At 37.4% G+C, this 20,909-nt stretch overlaps 1 protein-coding gene and 1 long non-coding RNA gene across 2 annotated transcripts; both read right to left on the reverse strand.

Annotated features, from left to right (window-relative positions):
- Positions 1-1,684: 1,684 nt before the first annotated feature.
- On the reverse strand, positions 1,685-4,681 carry LOC113276504. Its single transcript, XR_003324407.1, has 2 exons — positions 2,120-4,681; positions 1,685-2,016 (listed from the first exon to the last, which is right to left on the reverse strand). It is a non-coding gene; the product is annotated as an uncharacterized LOC113276504 (long non-coding RNA).
- Positions 4,682-8,870: 4,189 nt separating this feature from the next.
- Positions 8,871-13,621, reverse strand: LOC113276505 (T-complex protein 1 subunit epsilon-like). Its single transcript, XM_026526115.1, has 9 exons — positions 13,320-13,621; positions 12,024-12,342; positions 11,572-11,920; positions 11,326-11,458; positions 11,184-11,236; positions 10,919-11,021; positions 10,088-10,254; positions 9,421-9,534; positions 8,871-9,332 (listed from the first exon to the last, which is right to left on the reverse strand). Exons 1-9 carry the CDS (start codon positions 13,516-13,518, stop codon positions 9,162-9,164), a joined length of 1,608 nt encoding a protein of 535 aa, XP_026381900.1. The 5' UTR covers positions 13,519-13,621; the 3' UTR covers positions 8,871-9,161.
- Between the last annotated feature and the right edge of the window lie 7,288 nt (positions 13,622-20,909).

The following is a 20,909-nucleotide window of genomic DNA, read 5'->3' on the forward strand; positions in this document are numbered from 1 at the left end:
CACAATATTGGTCATGTCGGTTTCATTCTCAATACACTCCTTTTTGTTGCAAGGTACATACTCCACTGTGGATTCAAGTCTCTCCATAAGGAACTTTTTAAGAACATGTATTGCATCATCCTCAAGCTCTACCTTTTGAATAGGTTCTTGATCATTATTAAGATCAATGCTTGAGTAAGCTGCACTAGTGTCATCATATTCCTTTTCATCTTCACCTTGATCGCAAAAAGACTCCATTGTACACTCCTCGGGGATGTCACCATAAATTGGTTCAAGAGTTGTACTTTCATAGTCATCGTCACTATCATAGTTGACATAAGATTGGCTACCACTTCCCAAAGATTGGTCTTTCGCAGAATTTTGCATGTCCTCTTTGTATTTTTCAATGCCTTGTCTTAAAATGGAAACACCTTTTTGAAGCTCTTGAAGTGATCCATCCAAATTTTGAAAGTAGTGTTCCATTTGTTGGTAAAGCTCATTCGACAAGGAAAAAGTAGAATCACTTACTTCAGTATTGCTAGGCCAATTATCTTCCCTTTGAATGGGTGAATGATCATAACTACGATCAGAAATTGGGCCAAACATACTATTAGCATATTCGGTCGACGAAATTGGTTCCACGCTTGGTTGTCTACAAACTGACTCCATGCCCACCATAAATTGTTGCATCTCATCTACCAAACTCGAATAAATATGAATAGGAGTACAACTAGTCTCCCGTCATAATTTTGTTGAGGTTGAAAACCGTACCCATTGTTTCAATATGCTCCGTTCATGGTAATTGGTACCTGAAACAAGAGTTCTCAAAACAAGGTTAAAACCCAGAAAAAAAAAGATTAAAAAAAAAAAAGACTAAAAACAACAATTAGAAATCAAAAACAAATGACAACCGCTGCCTCCCCGGCAACGGCGCCAAAATTTGATTGCTGTCGTATGCGTCAAAAATAAATTACACTTTCTGACTACTCAAAATATAAATATAGCAAGGGCAAGAAAGGATCGTTCCCACAGAGAGGACTAAGGTTGTCAAATTGTTCCAGTTTCCTATAAATACCAATGGAGGGGTTTTCTGATTTTTATAAACTAAAATTAAATAAAAGCAAAACAATAAAAAGTAAACACGCAATCGAGGATGCAAAGATATTGATTAAGGATTTCGTTTTCTTTCACTCACATGCTTTCTAACAATAACTAGAATTGATATTTAATCTCTCTTTATCAAAGGCCCTAGGATACCTTGATCGCAAGTATATCCCGCAAATCTCCTATTTTCATCAACAAACACATTAAAAGATGAGAATATGAATTCTATCTTAGAGAACAACCTAACGTGTAAAAGCACTAATCAAGTTTAATTCCCTAGATGCAATAAGTTCTATGAAATCAGGACAATCAAAGCAATCGAACGTGTAAAAGCACTAATCCGATTTAACAAAGGTTATGACTCACTTCTGACTACTAGGATGTATCACTACAAGCAATAATCTCTATCATGCTACTTGTAATTAGGAATCTATCACTTTTACGTATAATAAATCCTAATCTAGCAATATAGATGAAAACAAAATCGATTGATTTTAGACTCAACCAAACAAACATTCAAATCATGTAACAATATTAATGGTGAATCATAAACGATAATATGGAGACAAAACTAATTCATTGCATAAAAACCCATATTTGAAAATCCAACTTATTCCTCAAACCATTAATAAAACTAGGTACTCATAGCATAGGAGTTCATAACAAGAAGGAAAAGAAGTTTCATGTCTCTAAACCTAGAAAACGAAATTAGAAGAAGAGATAATGTATAGACTAGAGTTTTTCTTTTTATAGCTCTTCTCTCAAAAAGATACTTCTCAAAGTCCATCTTCAAGTGGTCCACGAAGCCCATGAGTTAAAACATCTCTTCTGGAAATCCTGGGTCCAAAACTGGGTCGTCGGATTGCTGACGTCATCACCGGAATCCGGTCACTGTTGTCGGGATCCGGTCACCGGAAAATTTTCTCTGGCCACCTGAATAATCAGAAACTGTCGTCAAGAAATTGTATCCTTCCAGCACCTGAACTCTACTTTTCTGCAGTTCAAACATTCACAAAATACCATGCAAGCCAATTACCTGTTCTTGCGAAAACGTACCCAAAAGCGTAGCTCCAAACTCATATATGCCGCGGCCGAATCATGCATCCAACACATACCGCCTTCGCGATTCACTGAAATATTATGATCCCCACTTTCGATTCAGAAATATGATAACCAAAACTGGTACCACCAGCTCACAATTCTTACTGCGTTTCCGCACTGTTTCTGCAGTCTTGTTCATGCACTCTGTAACTTCCCTGTAAATTTCAACGCCATACATTCATTCATCCAAATCAGACACAGCAGTATACACTTCACTTCTGCATCAGTTAAAACCTCACATTTCCATGACCTTTTGCATCTTTACAAGCACTAGTTAGCTTGCAGACCTTCATATACTTGTCATAATTCAGCCACACTTCCCTGTAACTCATACATACTCCAGTACTTCAGCCTCGTTGCTGTCACTTTCTCCGCTGAGTATTTCCTGCCACTCTAAACACCCACCAGACAGCCTGCAATGCCTCAACTGTATCATTGCTTCTATGCATATCACCACCAGTTCCGTTGATTACTCACACATCGTGTACCAGTCACCGCACCACCTCAGATTGAATCAAAATCATTACAACCCATGGCAACATCCTGCTTTAACTTTATTCTGCAGCTTCGAATCCCTGTAACTTACAGCACCACACCAAACCCATTCTTATCTGTCTTCCAACAGCAACACCAGTTCATCCGCCAACTCTACTTCCATCTAACTGACTGCAAAACCCATGTCAGTCTCCATCCTAAATCGTCACAATTGCCGCAACCTAACCACCAACTCTGCATTTTAGTTCATGTCACGCTATTTCAGTCTCAAGTCTTCATTCAATTGCCATCACAAAAACGCAACTTCATGTAGCTCCAGTACCATGTCCCATCTCAACCAGTTTGTAGCTGTAGCTTCCAGTTCATGCCTTCTCTGACATCTGCAGATTCATTGCCTTGTATCATCTGCGGCTGCACCTATCTGTAATTTGAGTTCATATCAACCCCACTGCATCACATACCAACCAACCCTTGACAAACATTTCTTCTTGAGCTACAGCGGCCACTTAACAAAATTCATCTTCACTTGCACCAGATCTCATACCCCTTTCTCAGGTTAACACCAATGCAATTCAGACCTGCTCATAACTCATTCATTCTTCCAGCTGATCCTGTAATGCCAATATCTGCGGCAGCAAACACGGCTTCCTCTCATATGTTACATGACTGCAACTCAGCTGCAACCAACTTCTCTTCTAAGCCTTCACACATCACCACCGACTCCATGCTTTCAATTTTCTCAGCTCCCCTGTTGCTTCAATAGCAGCTACATAGCATGACAGCAACAGAATCTTCCACTTCTGCTTAGCCTTCAGCGCCACCACCTGAGCCATCTATCCTCTGCAATTCATACACGGACCAATTTCAGCTTCTCGTCTCGACCGCACTGTCACAGCAGACTTAAGCTCCCTGCAACAGCTGCAACTCTCCTCAATCTCTCCGCAGTTCACCAACACTTCTCGCCATTCCTTCCAACACCTGCAATCTCATTCAAGCACAACATATCCAGGCACAATCACCATCTGGAATCATTAGCATTTGCAGCTGCTCCACAAACCATTCTGCACTTCGTTTCCCATTCTCCATCTCAGTCATACCACCTGAATCACCATCTTCCCATCTACAACAGCACTAGCTAGTCTATTACAGCAGAAGTTCTTATCCTCCAATTCTATTTGTACTGCTCAACCTCATCTCCTCAAATTCTTCACTGCCAACAGTTGGCAGCATCAGTTGTGGCTCAACCCGTCATCACCTGCAGTCATACAATTTTCAGCTTCTCTTCACTCCCATGAGCACCTCACTGAACTGCAGCTGCAACCAAACCATTCCATTTCCAACTGCGGTTTCACTTGCACCTGAATCAACCCTGCAACACATCATTGAACCAGTTGCTGCACTATTCAGCTTAATTACACATCCCTGGCAGCAATTCCACCTCTGCAATTGTAATCTGCTTCAAATTCTTCCTTGTCCTGCATCTGTAGCTATTGCAATAACCACCAACACAACTTGAACTGCGCAAACTCAGTAGCTCAATCACAGCTTGCAGCCAACAACAATTAGCAAACAATCCCATCTTCCTGACAGCACTAGACTCAATTTTAGAACACCACAAAACCCATTTGTATTTATCTCCAACTGCATTTGAAGAATTATTTCTTGCCTAACTGCAATCTTCTCGTTCAACTGATTCAAACCCATTACCAACTTCATCAGCACCAGGTGAAACTCAATTCAAACAGACCCATAACATTTCTTCAGATTCACGAAACCCTAACTTCCATGACCATCCCTAAATCTCCATTTATCTTCACCAAATCCTCAAGATTCAGTACATCAGACTTTGGTTCTTCTTCCTGAATTCAACCTAAAACCCTAATTCTTCCACTGATCTGTTTAGCCTCTCATCTTCGAATTCTTCTTTAGCAACAGCTTCCTGTAACAAACTCAAGTAAAACCCTTCTCTCTGATTTTCCTTCTCAATCTCTCTCAAATTCATCTCTGGGTGAAACCAATGATAGGATAGACTCTGAATTTCAGGTCTTGTGTAGTAATGATTGTGGATATATGCACCCCAGCTCTGAATAAGACACCCAGGATGAATCTAGGCACCCATATCTTGGATAGAGGCCACCAAACTAGGGTGCCCCATTATTTTCTGAACTAGTATTAGTGACGTAGATTGTCCCCAGTCCTTGACTGGCTACGAATATCACTCGTTTGCAGAATGACCAAATTGCCCTTCTTGCTCAAAATGAACCCTTACTTCTTCTTTTGCTCTAAACCACTCCATTCCACCTAATAACTCAAGTTCAAATATAAAATACATAATTTACAAGAAAACTCGCAAAGAAAGCATAAATACTAGATATAAAAGTAGGTGTTTACAATACCTATCAACTCGGCTTATATATTAAGCCATGTGGGTTTCCTCAATAAACCCACCGGTTTCCACGATAAACCGTATGGGCTTCCATAATAAGCCATGTGGGTTTTCTCGATAAATCCACGTTTGGTTTCTTTAATAAACCACCGGCTTCCTCAATAAGTCCCGTTTGGGCTTCCTCAATAAGCCATGTGGGTTTTCTCAATAAACCCACGGGTTTCCACAATAAACCCGTTTTGGCTCCCACAATAAGCCATGTGGGTTTCCACAATAAACCCATTTTGGCTTCCACAATAAACCGTGTGGGTTTCCACAATAAATCCGTTTTGGCTCCCACAATAAGTCATGTGGGTTTCCACAATAAACCCGTTTTGGCTTCCACAATATACCTGTTCTGGCTTCCAAAATAAGCCATGTGGGTTTCCACAATAAACCCACATTTACCGATATCAAATAGCTTGTGCGGTTCACACGTACACTATTTTAATAGGATACAAAGTACAAACACACCCATTTTCCAAAAAAAAATCACCCGCAAACCCACGAGCGGAAATCTTTATGCGCCTCCCCATTTTGGGGGGATAAATTTCTCACACACCTATATTTTTTTAAAATTATGTTTGTCCCACGAAAAAATTTCAGTTTTTCTCTTTTTCCAGTTTCATGAAGTTGAGATGCAATTTGAGATAATCAATCTTAATAAACTACGACCAAACAATGAATTTTACCGTTTAAATCTTTTAAAATCTCCATTAAATTGATAATCATCAATCAATCAGAAATTAAAATCAGTTTTCCAATTTTCCATTTTTTGTAAGATCAATCATATTAGGATAAAACAATTGTACTTCAATTAATTTTAAAACCCACATTTAGATTTTTCAAAAGCAGTGATTTGTATCGTGAAACACTATCTATTTGAATAAATTTGATAAAAATAGAGCATGATCAATCAACCAGAAAAATAGAGTTTCCTTCAATGTCGGTAGAGAAGAAAGATTCTCGGATAGGGAAAAAATAATAAAAACTCAAACCTATACTTAAAAAACCAGTAGAAAATAAAGATCTGCCAAAAACATTCATAACTCCATAACCTTGTGAACTAAGATCTAAACAACCCATTTCTTCTTCGTTCTGGACAACCCAAAGTGTAAAGCTTTCGATTTGATTGTTGAAGAGCTGGGGTAAAGACAAAGAAATGGAGACGAACACCATAATTACTGTGTCCTTCTTTCGGTTTTACGTATGACCAAATTATTGTGTTATCGTTATATTTTAGCACCTATCTACACGCATACAAATGTATGTCACGCATTGATACGTGGCCAGCATAAAGTGAAAATTGAAATATTATAACATGACACATTAGTAAAAACCTACTTTATTTGTTATATAATAAACATTTTGGGATTCTAATTAACTAAAATAACATGTACATTTTAAAGCAGTTACCTTTTTCCTTTTTTTTTTTGATGCCCTAGATTAGTGATCCCTTGACTACGTCCAAACTCCTTAAATTGGAGTGGATTTCAACAATTACAGTGCTCGAACCCCTACCTCCACAGTTAGAGGGAGCATGCCAACCACCAGACCACTTGGTGATTGGCTTTACCAATTACCATTGACTTCTGTTAACCTATTATGCGGTAAGAAAATGTTCATAACCTGTTATGCATTTACAAAATTTGTTAAATAACTTGTTAAGCAGTCCCGAAAATGGTTGCATAACACGTTATGTAGCAACATTTTTGTTAGTATTGAAGCCAACAAAGAAAAAGGCTGCATAACTTGTCATGCACCTACAATAATAGTTGCATAACTTGTTGCACAACTTGTTATGCAGTTCAGAGAATGGTTTCATAACACGTTATGCAGCTACTTTTTTGTTAGTATTGAAACCAACAAAAAAAAGGTTGCATAACTTGTTATGCACCTACAATAATATCTGCATAACATGTTATGCATTGGAGAAAGTGGATGCATAAAGCATTATGCAACCATATTTTTGTAAGCACTGAATTAAAAAAAATGATGCATAATTTTTATGCATCCAAGGAAATGGATGTGTAACATGTTATGCATAAATTAATAGATGCATGAACCAAAATATGGTTGCATAACTTTTATGCATCTTTTGTTGTGTCTGCATAATGTGTTATGCATCGTTTTTGGTGGCTTCATAATGGTTATGTACCAAATTTTCGAAATTTTGCTTAAAAGAATAATCGCCTCGGATTTTTTCATAAAAAAACTTAAATTTGGTATTGTTGTTTGTACTCGTTGAGTAGCTCTCTTAAAAAGCTTTCCAACGATATAAAATTTGTAAAATTCCAAGACACGGTTTTTTAGATATGTTATATCCAAGTTGCGTTGCCAATTATACCCTGAAAAATTAGGATGCATAACCCGTTATGTAGATATTTTTCAAAATTTCATATAATTATGGATCCCACGGAAACTAAATAATCTTGGGCCTGACAATAAGAATATTATTTTTTTTGGGCTGCGCTTAATTTTCCCTTTAGAGAAATGAGATGGAGACAAACTGGCGTACTTTTTCGGAAGATTTGAAGCCAGAGAAATGAGACGGAGGCAAACTGGCGTATAAAAGGATAGACATTTGTGTAAAGACCCTTGTTGAATCTGTTGCAAAAATTGCCCCTACAAGCAAATAACATATATACTGTTTTAGGTAATGGAACTTCTTTTATATTTTCTTTTACAGCTTGTTGAACAGTTATTTGACTAACCTTTCCTATTTTTTAATGGCCAGGCACCTATTTAAAACTTCAAAACCAATGGTTTCAGGAAAGTAACAATTTAACCAATGGTTTCAGAGGTCGAAACTAACTAATTCAATCTGGAATGCTGTCATGTTATTAAGCTCGTTGGTTTTCACTAATCTTTGTTGCTAAATTTTTAGATGCATATAGGTGCGCTAAATGTTGACGCATACAACTACTTAATGGAAGTTCCATTAAATAGATCCATTATGGAACCAGACCCAAATTACTGAGCAAGATCTTGGCTCTCACATGAGGCTGCATGTGAGCACATCAACACAACTTCTCTCAGTCCTTCAATGCCGTGTGCAGCAAAATCTGAGACAAGCATGTGACTAAGATGGCCAAAATGCACACTTAGTTGGTCCTGGGTTTGTATGCTAAGAGGAGTGCACTGGTTGCAAGCTAACTGAGAAGATGAAGCAGAATATGGGGATGTTTTTCTCTATTCCTGCACAATTTCGGAATATGTACGAGGTTACAAACAAAACTTCCAAGAAAGTTTCTACAGTTGTTCACAAAACTTGCATTGGCAGCCAAGGGATTTCCCATGTCAACATGCCATGTATGTGCTGGTCAAATTTGGATCAAACTGATCCTTACAAAAGTATTTGCTATGGGTTCTGGTTAGTTGCAATGTATGTGCTGGTCAAATCTGGATCAAACTGAGCCTTACAGAAGTATTTACTATGGGTTCTGGTTAGTTGCAATGTATGTGCTGGTCAAACTTGGATCAAACTGGGCCTTGCAAAATGTCTGATTAGTTGAGATGAAATGAGCGTATGTGTTTGTGTTTCATGTTTGCAGGTATTGTAGTAAATACTATGAGATGAAATGAGTTAATTATTTGTGTAAATCTTGATTTTGTTAGTGAAAAAATGGGGTTTCCTTTTTATATGTAAGAGCAGCCAATACTTCGCAAGGAGTGTTATGCCTAAGATGAAAGTTTCTACAGCTTATACTTGGCACAACCTAAACTTAAGTTTCTCGGTGTTCAATGAAAGGTTTAAAAGCAGACGTGGAAACTCTCAAGAGAGAATAGTTACAAATAGAAAAGGGCTAAAAACCACAAAATCGGAAGTTAACATTCCACGGCACACAAAGCCATATTAAGTACTTCTACAACTAATAAACAACTCAAAAACCTAACAATGGGCATAATGAAGAAAAGCCTGTAAGGAGTGGTTCTCATCAAAATCTATTAGTAACAGAGTTGTGTGAAGTTGAAAACTCATGAATTCTATCTCCCACAAAAAGTTATCTAAGGTAACGCAAGCTATGGTTGGAGATCTATAATAGAGATTGATAAATCAATACTCTGACGGGCTAATGACATCATCAATCTTCAGAATCATCTTGACAACCTGGGTGGCAAGTAAGAGCTGTTGTTGCTTACCAATCAGTGTCTCAAAAACATTCTGTTCGCGCATGTCATTTGTTCCGACATCATTGCAGTCTATCCCGCAGCATGGGTTGTTCTCCTACATCGACCATCCAGATATGTTATACAGTCCATATCATTTCATTTACACTAATAAAACAAGATAAGAGAAAATGATAGAATTTTACCTTGATCTGCTGAGATTTGACTGAAGTAAGAGTTTCAATGGGTTGGAGTCCACTATTCTCTGCCAATGCCATGGGGACAGCATCCAAAGCATCTGCAAATGCCCTTATAGCATACTGCAAGTAAAAAAGAAAACCTAACGTTATGCATTCATTCTCTCCCAAGGAGGTGGAGAATCTCCCTTCCATGAGAGTGGCCTTCGGCTCACCCACAAAATCACAGAATACGCATCATGAGGAGTTAACACAGCCCTAGAATAGTGGGGTTGGCAGTCATTCTCAGAGCTACAGTGTCGTAAACCAAGCCAGTGAACATTAAGGTCTCCCTTTGGCTCACCCACCAAAATCACAGATTACACATCGTGAGGAGTTAAAACAGTCCTAGAATAGTTGGGTTGGCAGTTATTCTCAAAACTAGTTGTGTCTTTGAACATTCGTAAACCAAGTGAGTGAACAACATTACAGTCTCCCTTTTTAAGTCCTGGTGTCCTACTGTACCATAGGTTACATGCGTACTCTCATGCACAATAACTTATGAATTTTTTATTTCTCATCATTGATTCAGGAATTAGAGGGTCCTTGAAGATGTTCATGACATTTAGAAACAGCAAAGGGAGCAAAATTTGAAATGTAGAAAGTAAGAAAAACCAAAGGAACAACAGTCTTGTACCTGCTCAACTCCAGGATACTTATCCGCAGCTGCCTCTACTGCAACAGAGCAGGATATCTCTGCTGATCCACCACCGTATACAATTGAGTTGTTGCGAATTAGATTCCTCGCCACACATAGAGCGTCATGAATGCTACGTTTCGTCTCCTCTATCATCATTTTGTTACCTGAAGAATCATGAGACACCTAATATCAGATTTTTCAATGTTTTTGTTTACATTGTAATGTACTCCCAAATGTGGATCTTGGCAATGTTTATTAAGTAAAGTGATGCAGTAAAAAAGCCAATTGCCCCTCCTAACCAAATGGTTGCTCTCTTCATAAATTTTAATTCATTGCTTCAGAAATTAAAAACTAAACTACCTCTCTGAATGTGTTAGTGCAGTTCGCTTCTATCAAATAAACAAGAAACTGGAGAGTGAATTGATGTTAAGTAGCTGCGGAACACTGGATGTCAAAGTTACTCAAAACACTAAAAAGTTCCACCCGACAGTCCGTGAGGTCAGGCGACAGTTTGGGGGCCTCAAGAAAAAACTATGTAGAGAACAGATGAAAATCAAAGAAATAGTAAGCAGTCATACAATTAAAGATGCTATGATTTTACCAGAGAAACTTCAGCTCACGGATATTGGTCAGATTATATTTCTTGAGTCAAACGTTACAGCTTACTGTTTCATGTGCTTTAATAAATAAATAATAGATCCAGAGACAAAATGAGATTACACAAGAAAAATAGATGTGATTTGAGCAGATTCATCATAATCAACAGTTAAATACCACTTAATCAGCAAGATTTGAAAACGGAAAGAAAAGGGAAGCAAAAAGACCTACCACCGCGGATGAAGATAGTGACCGCCCTCGAATTCGCACACTGCTCAATGTAGAGCATTCGATCTTTGGTTGTACCAAAGGATTTCTCTCTAACTAACCCAGCCTAAATGAATAAAAATGGTAACATATCAGAATTCCTCCAACTGAAAAAACTACAGCAGATCTTCACTATTTTCGCAACAGATCCATGTAAAGAAAAATCTAAAGAGTAAAAACTAAGTATTGTTTCATTGAACGAACTACAGAGTAGTACTAGAATGAGTACCTTCCCCAATTTTTCAGTTGTTAACTCTTGGAACCTTGGCACAATCCTTCCACCTATACAGACAAAGACAACATGCCATATATAAGTAAGTGCGAAGGATAGATTCGCTTACAAATCTTTAATAAGATGAGTTCATGATAACCTGTAGCTATTGCAATGAGCTCTAGTTCTACTCCACCAACCCATCTAACAGCAGGCAAGTTCCGATTCATCAATAAATGATTTGCCTCATCATCAAAACCCCATTGGCAGATAACTAGTGTTGCACCAACATCCTGAAAATCATTTAACACGGATGTTGGAATAAATGAAAGGATACATTGCAGTAGTTAATTTCCTTAACCTACATATCAAGTAACACTAAATACGACCTGATTCACAACTGTACCTTGCATTTTTGGACCATATCATCAAAGTATTTCTTCTCCTGTAGACGCAAAGTTTCGAACTTCTCAACCGTGTCAATGTCAACCTTATGCTTAGTCTTGGGTTTTGGAGGCTCAAACGGGCAAGTCAAGATAGCAATGTGTGCATCTTGAATTTGTTTTGGCATCTGGGGATGGCTCATATCCTTATCAACTATAATTCCATAAATTAGCTCAGTGTCTTCCAGCATCCCCCCTACCTTCCCCTCTATTTTAATCAAGTCTAAATTGACATCCTTCCTTTCCAGATCTGCAACAGCCAAAACTGCTTTAACAGCAATCTCGGCTAAACTTCCTTTGCAGCGATTGACACTGCAGAACATTGTCGAGTAGTTAATAATTAAGCTAAGATGAAAAAAACAGTAACCCCCACTAGCAAGAAAATCTAGTGTCTCATTAATAAATTATAGCCTACATTTTCGATGATAAGGTAGTCATGCAAGTCTGCACCAAAGGTTCAATGTTGTTAGCACCAAAAGTAAACTTGTGAGATATATGTTCCAAATGCTCAACAGCAACTTTAGATGCCATCTCATAACCTTCTGCAACCCTAACAGGATGAATACCACGCTCTAGTAACTTTTCAGCTTGTTCCAAAAGTGCACCAGCCATAACGACAACTCCAGTTGTTCCATCACCAATTTCATAGTCCTGACTCTGGGATAATTCAACCATCAGTTTTGCTATTTGATTGTCAACGTCCATCATTTGCAAGATTGTAGCTCCATCATTTGCTATAACAGTAACAAAAAAAAATTAATCAGTAATTACCTCACTATTAAAAACAAGACAATAAGAGACTGCAAGATTGTGAAGCAACTTTCCCCAATTGATGTAAGGGTAGGGAAGCTAAGGTGCACTGACAACTATCCTAATATCAAAACCTACCAACTCAGGCACTTCATTGAGCAACTGCTGCAGCCAGATCTTAGAAAACCCAAGTTTCAAAAACTCGTATCTTAGTAAATGCACGTACAATAACTCAAAACTCAAGAGATCTATAAACTTCGGTACTATATGTAAAACACAAGCACATAATAAGGGACAAGACAACTATTAGATACAACAATAGGGCACAACTCCCTGATAAAATGATCATAAACAACCTACTAATAACTCATTATACATCAATGTTAAACACAACAAACACAATAAGTACAGAATTTTGAGAAGCTAAGGTATGCCAATGTTCTACTACTAAAAAATCTGAGCTCCGCAACTTTGCTAAGCAACTCTTCTAGTCAGATGTTTGGTCCATGTCAGCATATATTCTAAAGTATAAAATGAAAATCTGCTAAGCAACATATCCTATACATCTTAAAACCACAAAACGCAAGTTTCAAAACTCATTTCGTACTTGGTAACCCAGGTAGAGAAATAAAAATCTACTTCATAACAATCCTACCCTAAACTTCACAGCGAATCAGTGGATCTTTTCACTTCCTTTCTCCTGGGATACTAGCAAGATTATATGGGGAAAGGACCAAGGTGAGGCGTCAAGATATAGCTTCAGACGCGACTTAACAATACTTCAATACCTTGAAGCAAACCGAAACAATATAACATACTTCTTACTCAAAACAAAACCATATTAAGCATAAATGTTATCAAACCCTAGTTCAAAGATCACAAATCTGAGTAAAACCCTAGATCTTTATTCGAAGTAAAAGAAAGTAGATCAAGTAAGTTCCAGAGAGAGATTGATATTAACTGATTGTGATATCTCCATCTGGAGATTGCATGATTTTATCCATGCCTTTAGGACCAAGAGAAGTTCTTAGTATACGTGCAATAGCTTTACCAGCAGCAATGTTAGATTTCTGCGCATCTAAACCTTTTAACCTACTTTTCTGTTCTTGTTCTCTCAAGATTATGAATGGCCTCCCATAATCATCGAAGGCCAAAGCCATCTTCACGAAGATTCAGCTCTTGTCTATCAGAGCTTCAGTAAATGGAGACTGCACCGAGAGAAAGAAGAGAGAGAGGGAGAGATTAAAGACGAAAACCTAAATGGATCTTATTGGCTTAGTGTTTTTAAGGGGAAGTTTTTGTTTCTTTTTGGTTGTTAAAGTCGATATTGGGCTTATGATGGGCTGAGACCAATTAAGTCCATACCACTAGACGAATATAAGGACCGTTTTCTTGGGCACTATTCCATTTTGGAGGGAGACTACTAAGTGATATGAACATCTACCCTACGCTTTTAAGGGCTGTCTTAAAGATTAGAGAAGACTAATCTGTCTTCACCCTAATTAAGATTATAAATAATCCTAATAAAAGGAAGTAAAAGGGTTCGTCGTGGGTTATTTGGCTTTTGATACTTCCATTTTGTCCAACATTAATGTTTGGTCTAACATTTGTCCAACTTAAGATTTGGTACTTGAGAATAACGTTGATCTATGTTAACTGTGTTAAATATTGACTTTCATTAAGAAATTGAATTAATTGAATGTTTTGTCAAACACAGTCAACACAGGTCAACGTTATTTTCAAGTACCAAACCCTAAGTTGGACAAATGTTAGACCAAACACTAATGTTGGACAAAATGTAAGTACCAAAAACTAAATAACCCGTTCGTCGTAGTGGTCGTCAGTGATTTCGTATGGTTGTAGTTTCAAAAAACATTTTAGTTATGGATTTCGTATGTTTGTGTGTTTTAAACAATTAGATGTTGGAGTTTCGTAGTTTGGTATGTATAACACTTTTATATTTGTTTTAATTGGGTTTGTGTTTGAATTTTATGTTTGTTTTATAAATAGAGTCCAACAACTCTTCAATCAACACTACAGGGTGTAAATTTTTTGGCAGAGAATCGAACGTACTGTTCGGCAACCTTTGACAAAATACAGGTCACCGAACACAAAGTTCGGTGACCTACTAAAACTTACCAGGTTGTCGAAGTTTGGTTTCAGTTACCTGTAAGATTTGACAGGTTACCGAACAAAATTTTTTGGTTACCACGCAACATTTTCGTAGGTTTCCGAACTTTGCCATGTAGGCTGAAGTCCAAGGCCTTCTTCAGTTTGAGGCTACAGAGAATCGTTCGGTTACCTCTTCAAATCACCAAAGAACCGAACTCTAAAGTTCGGTTTGCTCGCAACATTTTCAAAGATTGCCGAACTATTCTTTGTGGACTAAAATTTTGCTTTGTCCACAAGTTGAAAAACTCATCCTCTTTATACATAATTCACAAATATGCACTCTTAAGTTTGTTTTAGAGTGGTTTGTTTATCATTTGTATGTTTAGTTTGGGTTTGTGGCTTCAAAGCATAGTTCGGTTACCTCACAATTTCACCTGGTAACCGAACTCTGAAGTTCGGTTTGCTGGCTATATTTAAAGAGGTTGTCGAACTATTCTCTATATACTCAAATACTGCTTTTTCCACAACTTTAAAAACTCATTCTCCTGATGCAGAAATCACAAAATTGCAGTCTTAAGTTTGTTTTAGAGTGGTTTGTGTATCATTTATATGTTTAGTTAAGGTTTAAGGCTTCAAAACACAGTTCGGTTACCTCATAATTTCAACTGGTAACTGAACTCTATATTTCATTTTGCTCGCAAAAATTTTCTGGTAACCGAACTACTAAATTTTAAATTACAATGCTCTTTATCTGACACAAATATCGAGTAACGACTTTTTTTTTTTGAAAATATAGTTGTTATACACCTCCATGGTATATATATCTATCTCATAGTTAACTTTTTGTCATAAAATCTCATAGAAATAGCAGTTGCTAGTCCTAAATTTACTATAGAGGAAGATCTTTCTCTTTGCAGAAACTACGTACTGTACTATCCAAAGAGGGGCGAAGAAAGAAGAATGAATGGTAGAGTAAAAGTTATTGGGGGAAAATTCATGAGAAATTATGCTCCAACACAACAAACCCTCGTAACCGTGACCATCTAGCTTTGTTCATTCGATTTGGAAAGGTTAGAGATAGAGTTGTGGAATTTATGGCTTTATTTCGGATTATAAGGCGATATCGACTTAGGGGTGAGACATTCGAGGACATCATTTCAACATCAAAAAATGAATGGCGGAGATGGAAAAGAAAGAATTTCAAATATGAAGATCATTTCCGCATCCTTAAAGACTTTTTCGTAGCTCGTTTTGGATATTAAATGTTATGTAAACCATGTTTTTTAATCTTTTAATTGAGTTTTTTAGTAACTTCCTATATAGTTCGGCAACGTCCTGTAGTTTTAGTTCGTAACCGAACTTCTATCCGTAAACTCAAATTTAGAAGTTGAAACATATCCAAAAATTTCATAGAAAAACTTAAGTTCGGCAACCTGTGAAATTTGACTAGGTTGTCGAACAAGCTGTTCGGTTACGGTGCAGATTTAGCAGGTTGCCAAACGTGTAGTTCGGCAATCTCTGTTTTCCTACTTTGTAACTGAACTATTCTCTGTGAACTCAAAAAAATACTATAATTAACCCAATAAATAATATTACACTTCAAAAAACATAGTATTTGATTCATAAGCATACTTAGTACTATTACATGTGTCATTTAATCATCCTCAAGAACAATTTGAACTTCATGTACAATTTCGTCCGACTTCTTCTAAGCTTTCCACGTCTCCATGTTATGCTCATACATAACATACCAACTCAACATTATGTCGGGGTTAAATCCAGGCCAATAAGAGGTTCTGGATATCGGAGGCAATGGACAATCGTCTTCTAACCAGAGGCCTATAAAGTGGTTATTGTTAATCAGTGCAATCACTAATCTCCTTCGTTTAATTTGATCGACACACACGGTTGTTTTGAGGGTGAATGTGAAACTAGCATATTTAGAGAAATAATGTACCACACAATTGGATGCCTTGGCGATTAGGTCTCCGCATATTGACATGCTCATCCAATAATCCGTTGTGACCGGATTGCCCCCGTGAAGACGACTTTGATACTTAAAAAATTGCTCGTTTAGACTAGCATCCCATCGCTCAACATTGTCTTGTAAAAAGTCGGATTCTCTTTTAGTTTCCCCAACAACCGTTGCCTTACATGAGTGATTGCACACCCACCATATAGCTTGGCACCATGTGAATGGCTCTGGTTATTGTACAACAACATGAAAACCACAATTACCATCCGGATGAACGTCTCGGTGGATATAACGTATTCTCTAATGTATAGAGGTATCTCATTCAAATAGTCTTTATTTGGAGCCTTAAGCTTCACGTCGATGGTTGGCTTGGTGGTGATGTACATATCAGACCTTTTTTCTTAAAATCTCACTCACTTGTTTCGCCTTTCTCCTCAATACTCCTACCCCGTTTCTTGGATTGATCCAAGTACTTTGCCGCGGTGTGCTCATGGTGCGAAGGATCTCTAGTATTTTCGGTTTGCTCACTTTTCTTCTTATCTAACACCTTTGCATATTCTCTTGGTTGTTTTTTAGTTTCTTTTTTGCTTGGCCTACCTTTGTGTTTGTCTTTTTCCGGTTCATGAACATTCTCCGAATTTTGTGGATATATGATTATCCTCATGTCATCCCAAAAAAATTTTTTTTGGAGTTTTTTCATGCCCCGATACATCTATATTACAGTTCTCCCCATTTCGTTATCACCAAACTCTTCTCCGGCTTCTTCTCCATTTTGAGGAGGGATGAAACTTAGATGCTTCAAAAATGGATCAATGTCGCTTAAAGGGATTACGCCATGCTCGTAGTTGGTTATCATATGGCGACAGTGGAGACCCATAGACTTCTTCATGTTACAAACACACACCTCATCCCGCTTGGTTTGCCACTTATCAATCAACTCGATTCTATAATCAACAACTTTATACATTGTCTAGATACATTGTAATGGATTCCCTTGAACAATTGGTGATTAGCATATTTCCGGTCATTATGAATATACGGCTTTTTTCGGACTTCTCTTTAATTCTATCAAAGTCGCGCTTGAAGTAATTTTCCATAGCATTCCACACGGTTACGAAATTATCAGCACATCCAAATAGATTTTTCTTCAATCGGTGGTGAGCCGACTCAACCAAAATTGTCGCTTGATTTCCCAAGTGTTTATATTGGTTGGTACAGGCATAAACAAACCTCTCTTTTTGCGGTTCCAACCATTGTCGAATAACATACGATACAACATCGGGATAATCGGGAGTATCCCAATGGGCGATAAACTCCGCAAGATTTAGATGATATTCTTCCTCGGTAAGAGGCCAACATAATGACTCCCATTCACCGCTGAAAGCAACCCATTTAGCGTAATTTAGTTCGTATTATTTTTCAACTTCCTCTTTTGCATCCGCTCGTTCATCTTCCGATAGATTCTTAATCTCATCATATTCTTTTTTCTTGGGTGGAAAAATTATTGGCTTGCACCTATTCATCAAATTGTACCATACAAAGCATATTATGTGCTAATGGGAACACTTCCTCTATTGCATTCATCAATGAGACTTCATTGTCGGTCACTATAATCCCGGGAATATCATCATCTCGGAAGATTGCCTTAACTTGTTGTAGTGCCCAAATGTAACTAGGTTCTTGCCCATCCCTTAAGAAACAAAACGCCACAGTAAATGGTGACTTCGCCGGAGTACGCCCAACAATATTCAACAGTGGCATCTCGTACTTGTTCATCTTATAAGTGCAATCCATTATTAGAACTTCATGAAAGCATTGAGCCAACTTGCCCCCATTGGTTTTGGAAATCTGTGTCCAACCAGTTGTTAGTGCTCTATGCCAGATTGGAGATTGTAAGTCCAAAAACATTTTTGAATTTTTTAATGGTTAGTTTCATGGGTAATGTGCATTTGTCATAATCACAATTTCTCTGTGCTTTGCACAAATAAAATAAGGGATGTATATAAATTGTAGGCTCACAGCTAATGATAGTCTAAAGGCTTAGGTGAGCTATCATGATGTGTATTGACACTCTGCATCTTGTGTGAACACTCGTCGGATGCGCAATGAAGAGTTGTGTTATCTCTCCGTCCAAATCCACATCCTTTTGAACCGCGTAGTCTTTCTCTTTGGCCAAAAAAAATAATTGTTGCATCACTTGTCTATCTCTCCATTCCTTCTTTCTAATTGTCTCAATTGCATTGTAAATGGTGGAAAAAGATGAGTGGTTATCCTTGTTATCCTCCTTTAGTGTTTGGAGCATTTGAAACGGTGAAATACTCATTGTCCTCGTTTTAGCTACCTTGTCCATCTCTTGAGGAGTTAGCTTTTCCGCCATGAAATGTCCTTCAAGATGCTTCGTACGAGGGTGGTTATGACGACCTTCCATAACCCTGTAGAGAACCCATCCATCCAAATCTTTATTGTAAATAAATGTTAGCTTGAATGAGCATTTAATCTTCTTTGAGAAAGTTTTGTTCTTCCTATTTATCTTTCCTTTATAAACATAACCCTTCCTCTTGTGGCTTTTCTCGGAATCACCGCTTCTCTCACAAACCATTTCAAAGCGAGATTGGCTTTCTCTCCCTTTTTTTTTCTTTTTTTTCCAAAAACTAAACTTTATTAATCAAAAAAGCATTCAAGATTACATACCCCAAAAAGAAAGAAAGAAAGAAAGGGAAAACAACAAAAACATATACAAACAAAAAGACATAAGCTAAACAATCTTTAATATGGCTGGTCAGGCCATTCCAATCTAGCCAAGCTACTTGGTTTGTCTTCATAAGTGATAGTTTGTCCCTTAAAGAGGTAAGCACCCTTCTTTGCAAAGTGGTCATCAGAAAAAATGATTTCCCTATAAACATGCCTGTAAGAAACTGACAGAAATTTATCATGAACTCTTTGCCATCTAGCCATTAAGAACCAAGGAATCTTTTGGTGTATTAGAGATGTTATACAAGCCTCACAATCTGATTTGGAGAATAATCTTGTATATCTGATGTTCAATGGCCCATTCTATAGCTCTAATGCTTGCATAAAACTCTGCAATATAGTTGGTAGTCACCCCAAGACCTCCAGATTCAGCAATCACAAAATCCCCATATTGATTTCTGGCAATAAAGCCATAACCAGCAGTACCAGGATTGCCTCTAGAGGCACCATCACAACATAGAAGAATGTCCTCACCACTAGGAAGATAGAATAAAATTTCAATAATTCTAAACCTTCTCAAGTTCCTGGGCTGAATCAAAAAATACTGCATAATGAATACTTCAGTGTCAGAGTCCCGCATGGTCCCTTTCATTCTACATTCACAGTCATGTGCCATCTTCTTTATCTTATTCTTCATCTTGACAAGGTCAGGTTTTTCATCATCATAAAAAATCTAATTTCTTAAGAGACATAATTCAGTCATAAGAGTATAAGAACAAACAATCCAGAGGTCTTTGATGATGGGACTATCATGCTTGCAAAGTTTCAATACATCTTCAAAAGATAAAGGGTTAAGAAAATGGAAAATACCTCCCAACCAGCTCTATAAATTTTTACTAAAGTTGCAGTGCCAGAGAATACGGTTCTTGAGTCTTCCCCATGATGACATATGAAGCATCTAGAAGTAAACTGAAAACCCTTCTTTATCAAATTTTCATCAGTAGGACAAATTTCCCTTGTGATTTTCCAAACATTAGCTGATACAGAGGGAAGAACAACAACATTCAATATCTTTTTGTACCAGTGGAGCTTAGGCATGGGCTTTCTGATTTTCTTTACTGCATCAGAGACAGTAAAGCAATCTGAGTGAGAATTTGTCCAAATCAACAAATAACCTGATTTTATCACTGGTAATTGAGCAACATAAAAGAATTGAAGTAAATCTTCTGGAATACACCATTGAACATCTGCTATTAATTGGTTAACTTTTAGATTAGGATGTAAGAGAATAAAAGGATGATCAGGAAATAACTTTATAATTGGTTCCTCATAAATCCAACTGTCCCTCCAAACAGAATTTTTTTCTCCATTACCAACAAGCCATCTAGTGTTTTCTTGGAAGTCTTTGATGACCCATTTGATCCTAGGCCAAACAGAGGATTTTTTGTAGTAAGATATCCAATTACCTTATTTGTCTTCATATTTAACAAGAAAGAACCTAGCCCATTCATCTTGAGAGTTTAACATTTTCCATAGGAACTTCATCAATAAGGCTTTGTTCATGTCTTCAAGCTTCCTTATACCAAGGCCACCTTCCTCCACAGGGGAACAAACTTTATCCCATTTTAAAGTGACACATTTTTGCTCCTCAGCATTCCCTGACCACAGATAATTCCTAATGATTCTTTCACAGGCAGCAATAACTTTTTTTCGCCGTTTATAAATAGACATATTATATATAGGAATGCTGCAAAGGACATGTTTAACTAAAGT

Source organism: Papaver somniferum, chromosome 4, assembly GCF_003573695.1.
Source record: "Papaver somniferum cultivar HN1 chromosome 4, ASM357369v1, whole genome shotgun sequence".
NCBI classification, from domain to species: Eukaryota; Viridiplantae; Streptophyta; class Magnoliopsida; order Ranunculales; family Papaveraceae; genus Papaver; species Papaver somniferum.

Excerpts from the sequence above, each read along its gene's own strand:
- LOC113276505 (XM_026526115.1), bottom strand. The coding sequence starts at position 13,518 with ATGGCTTTGGCCTTCGATGATTATGGGAGGCCATTCATAATCTTGAGA. Across the intron at positions 10,255-10,918 it reads CACTATCTTCATCCGCGGTG|GTAACAAAATGATGATAGAG; the intron begins GTAGGTCTTTTT and ends ATGATTCTTCAG. Across the intron at positions 9,535-10,087 it reads AGTATCCTGGAGTTGAGCAG|TATGCTATAAGGGCATTTGC; the intron begins GTACAAGACTGT and ends TTTTACTTGCAG.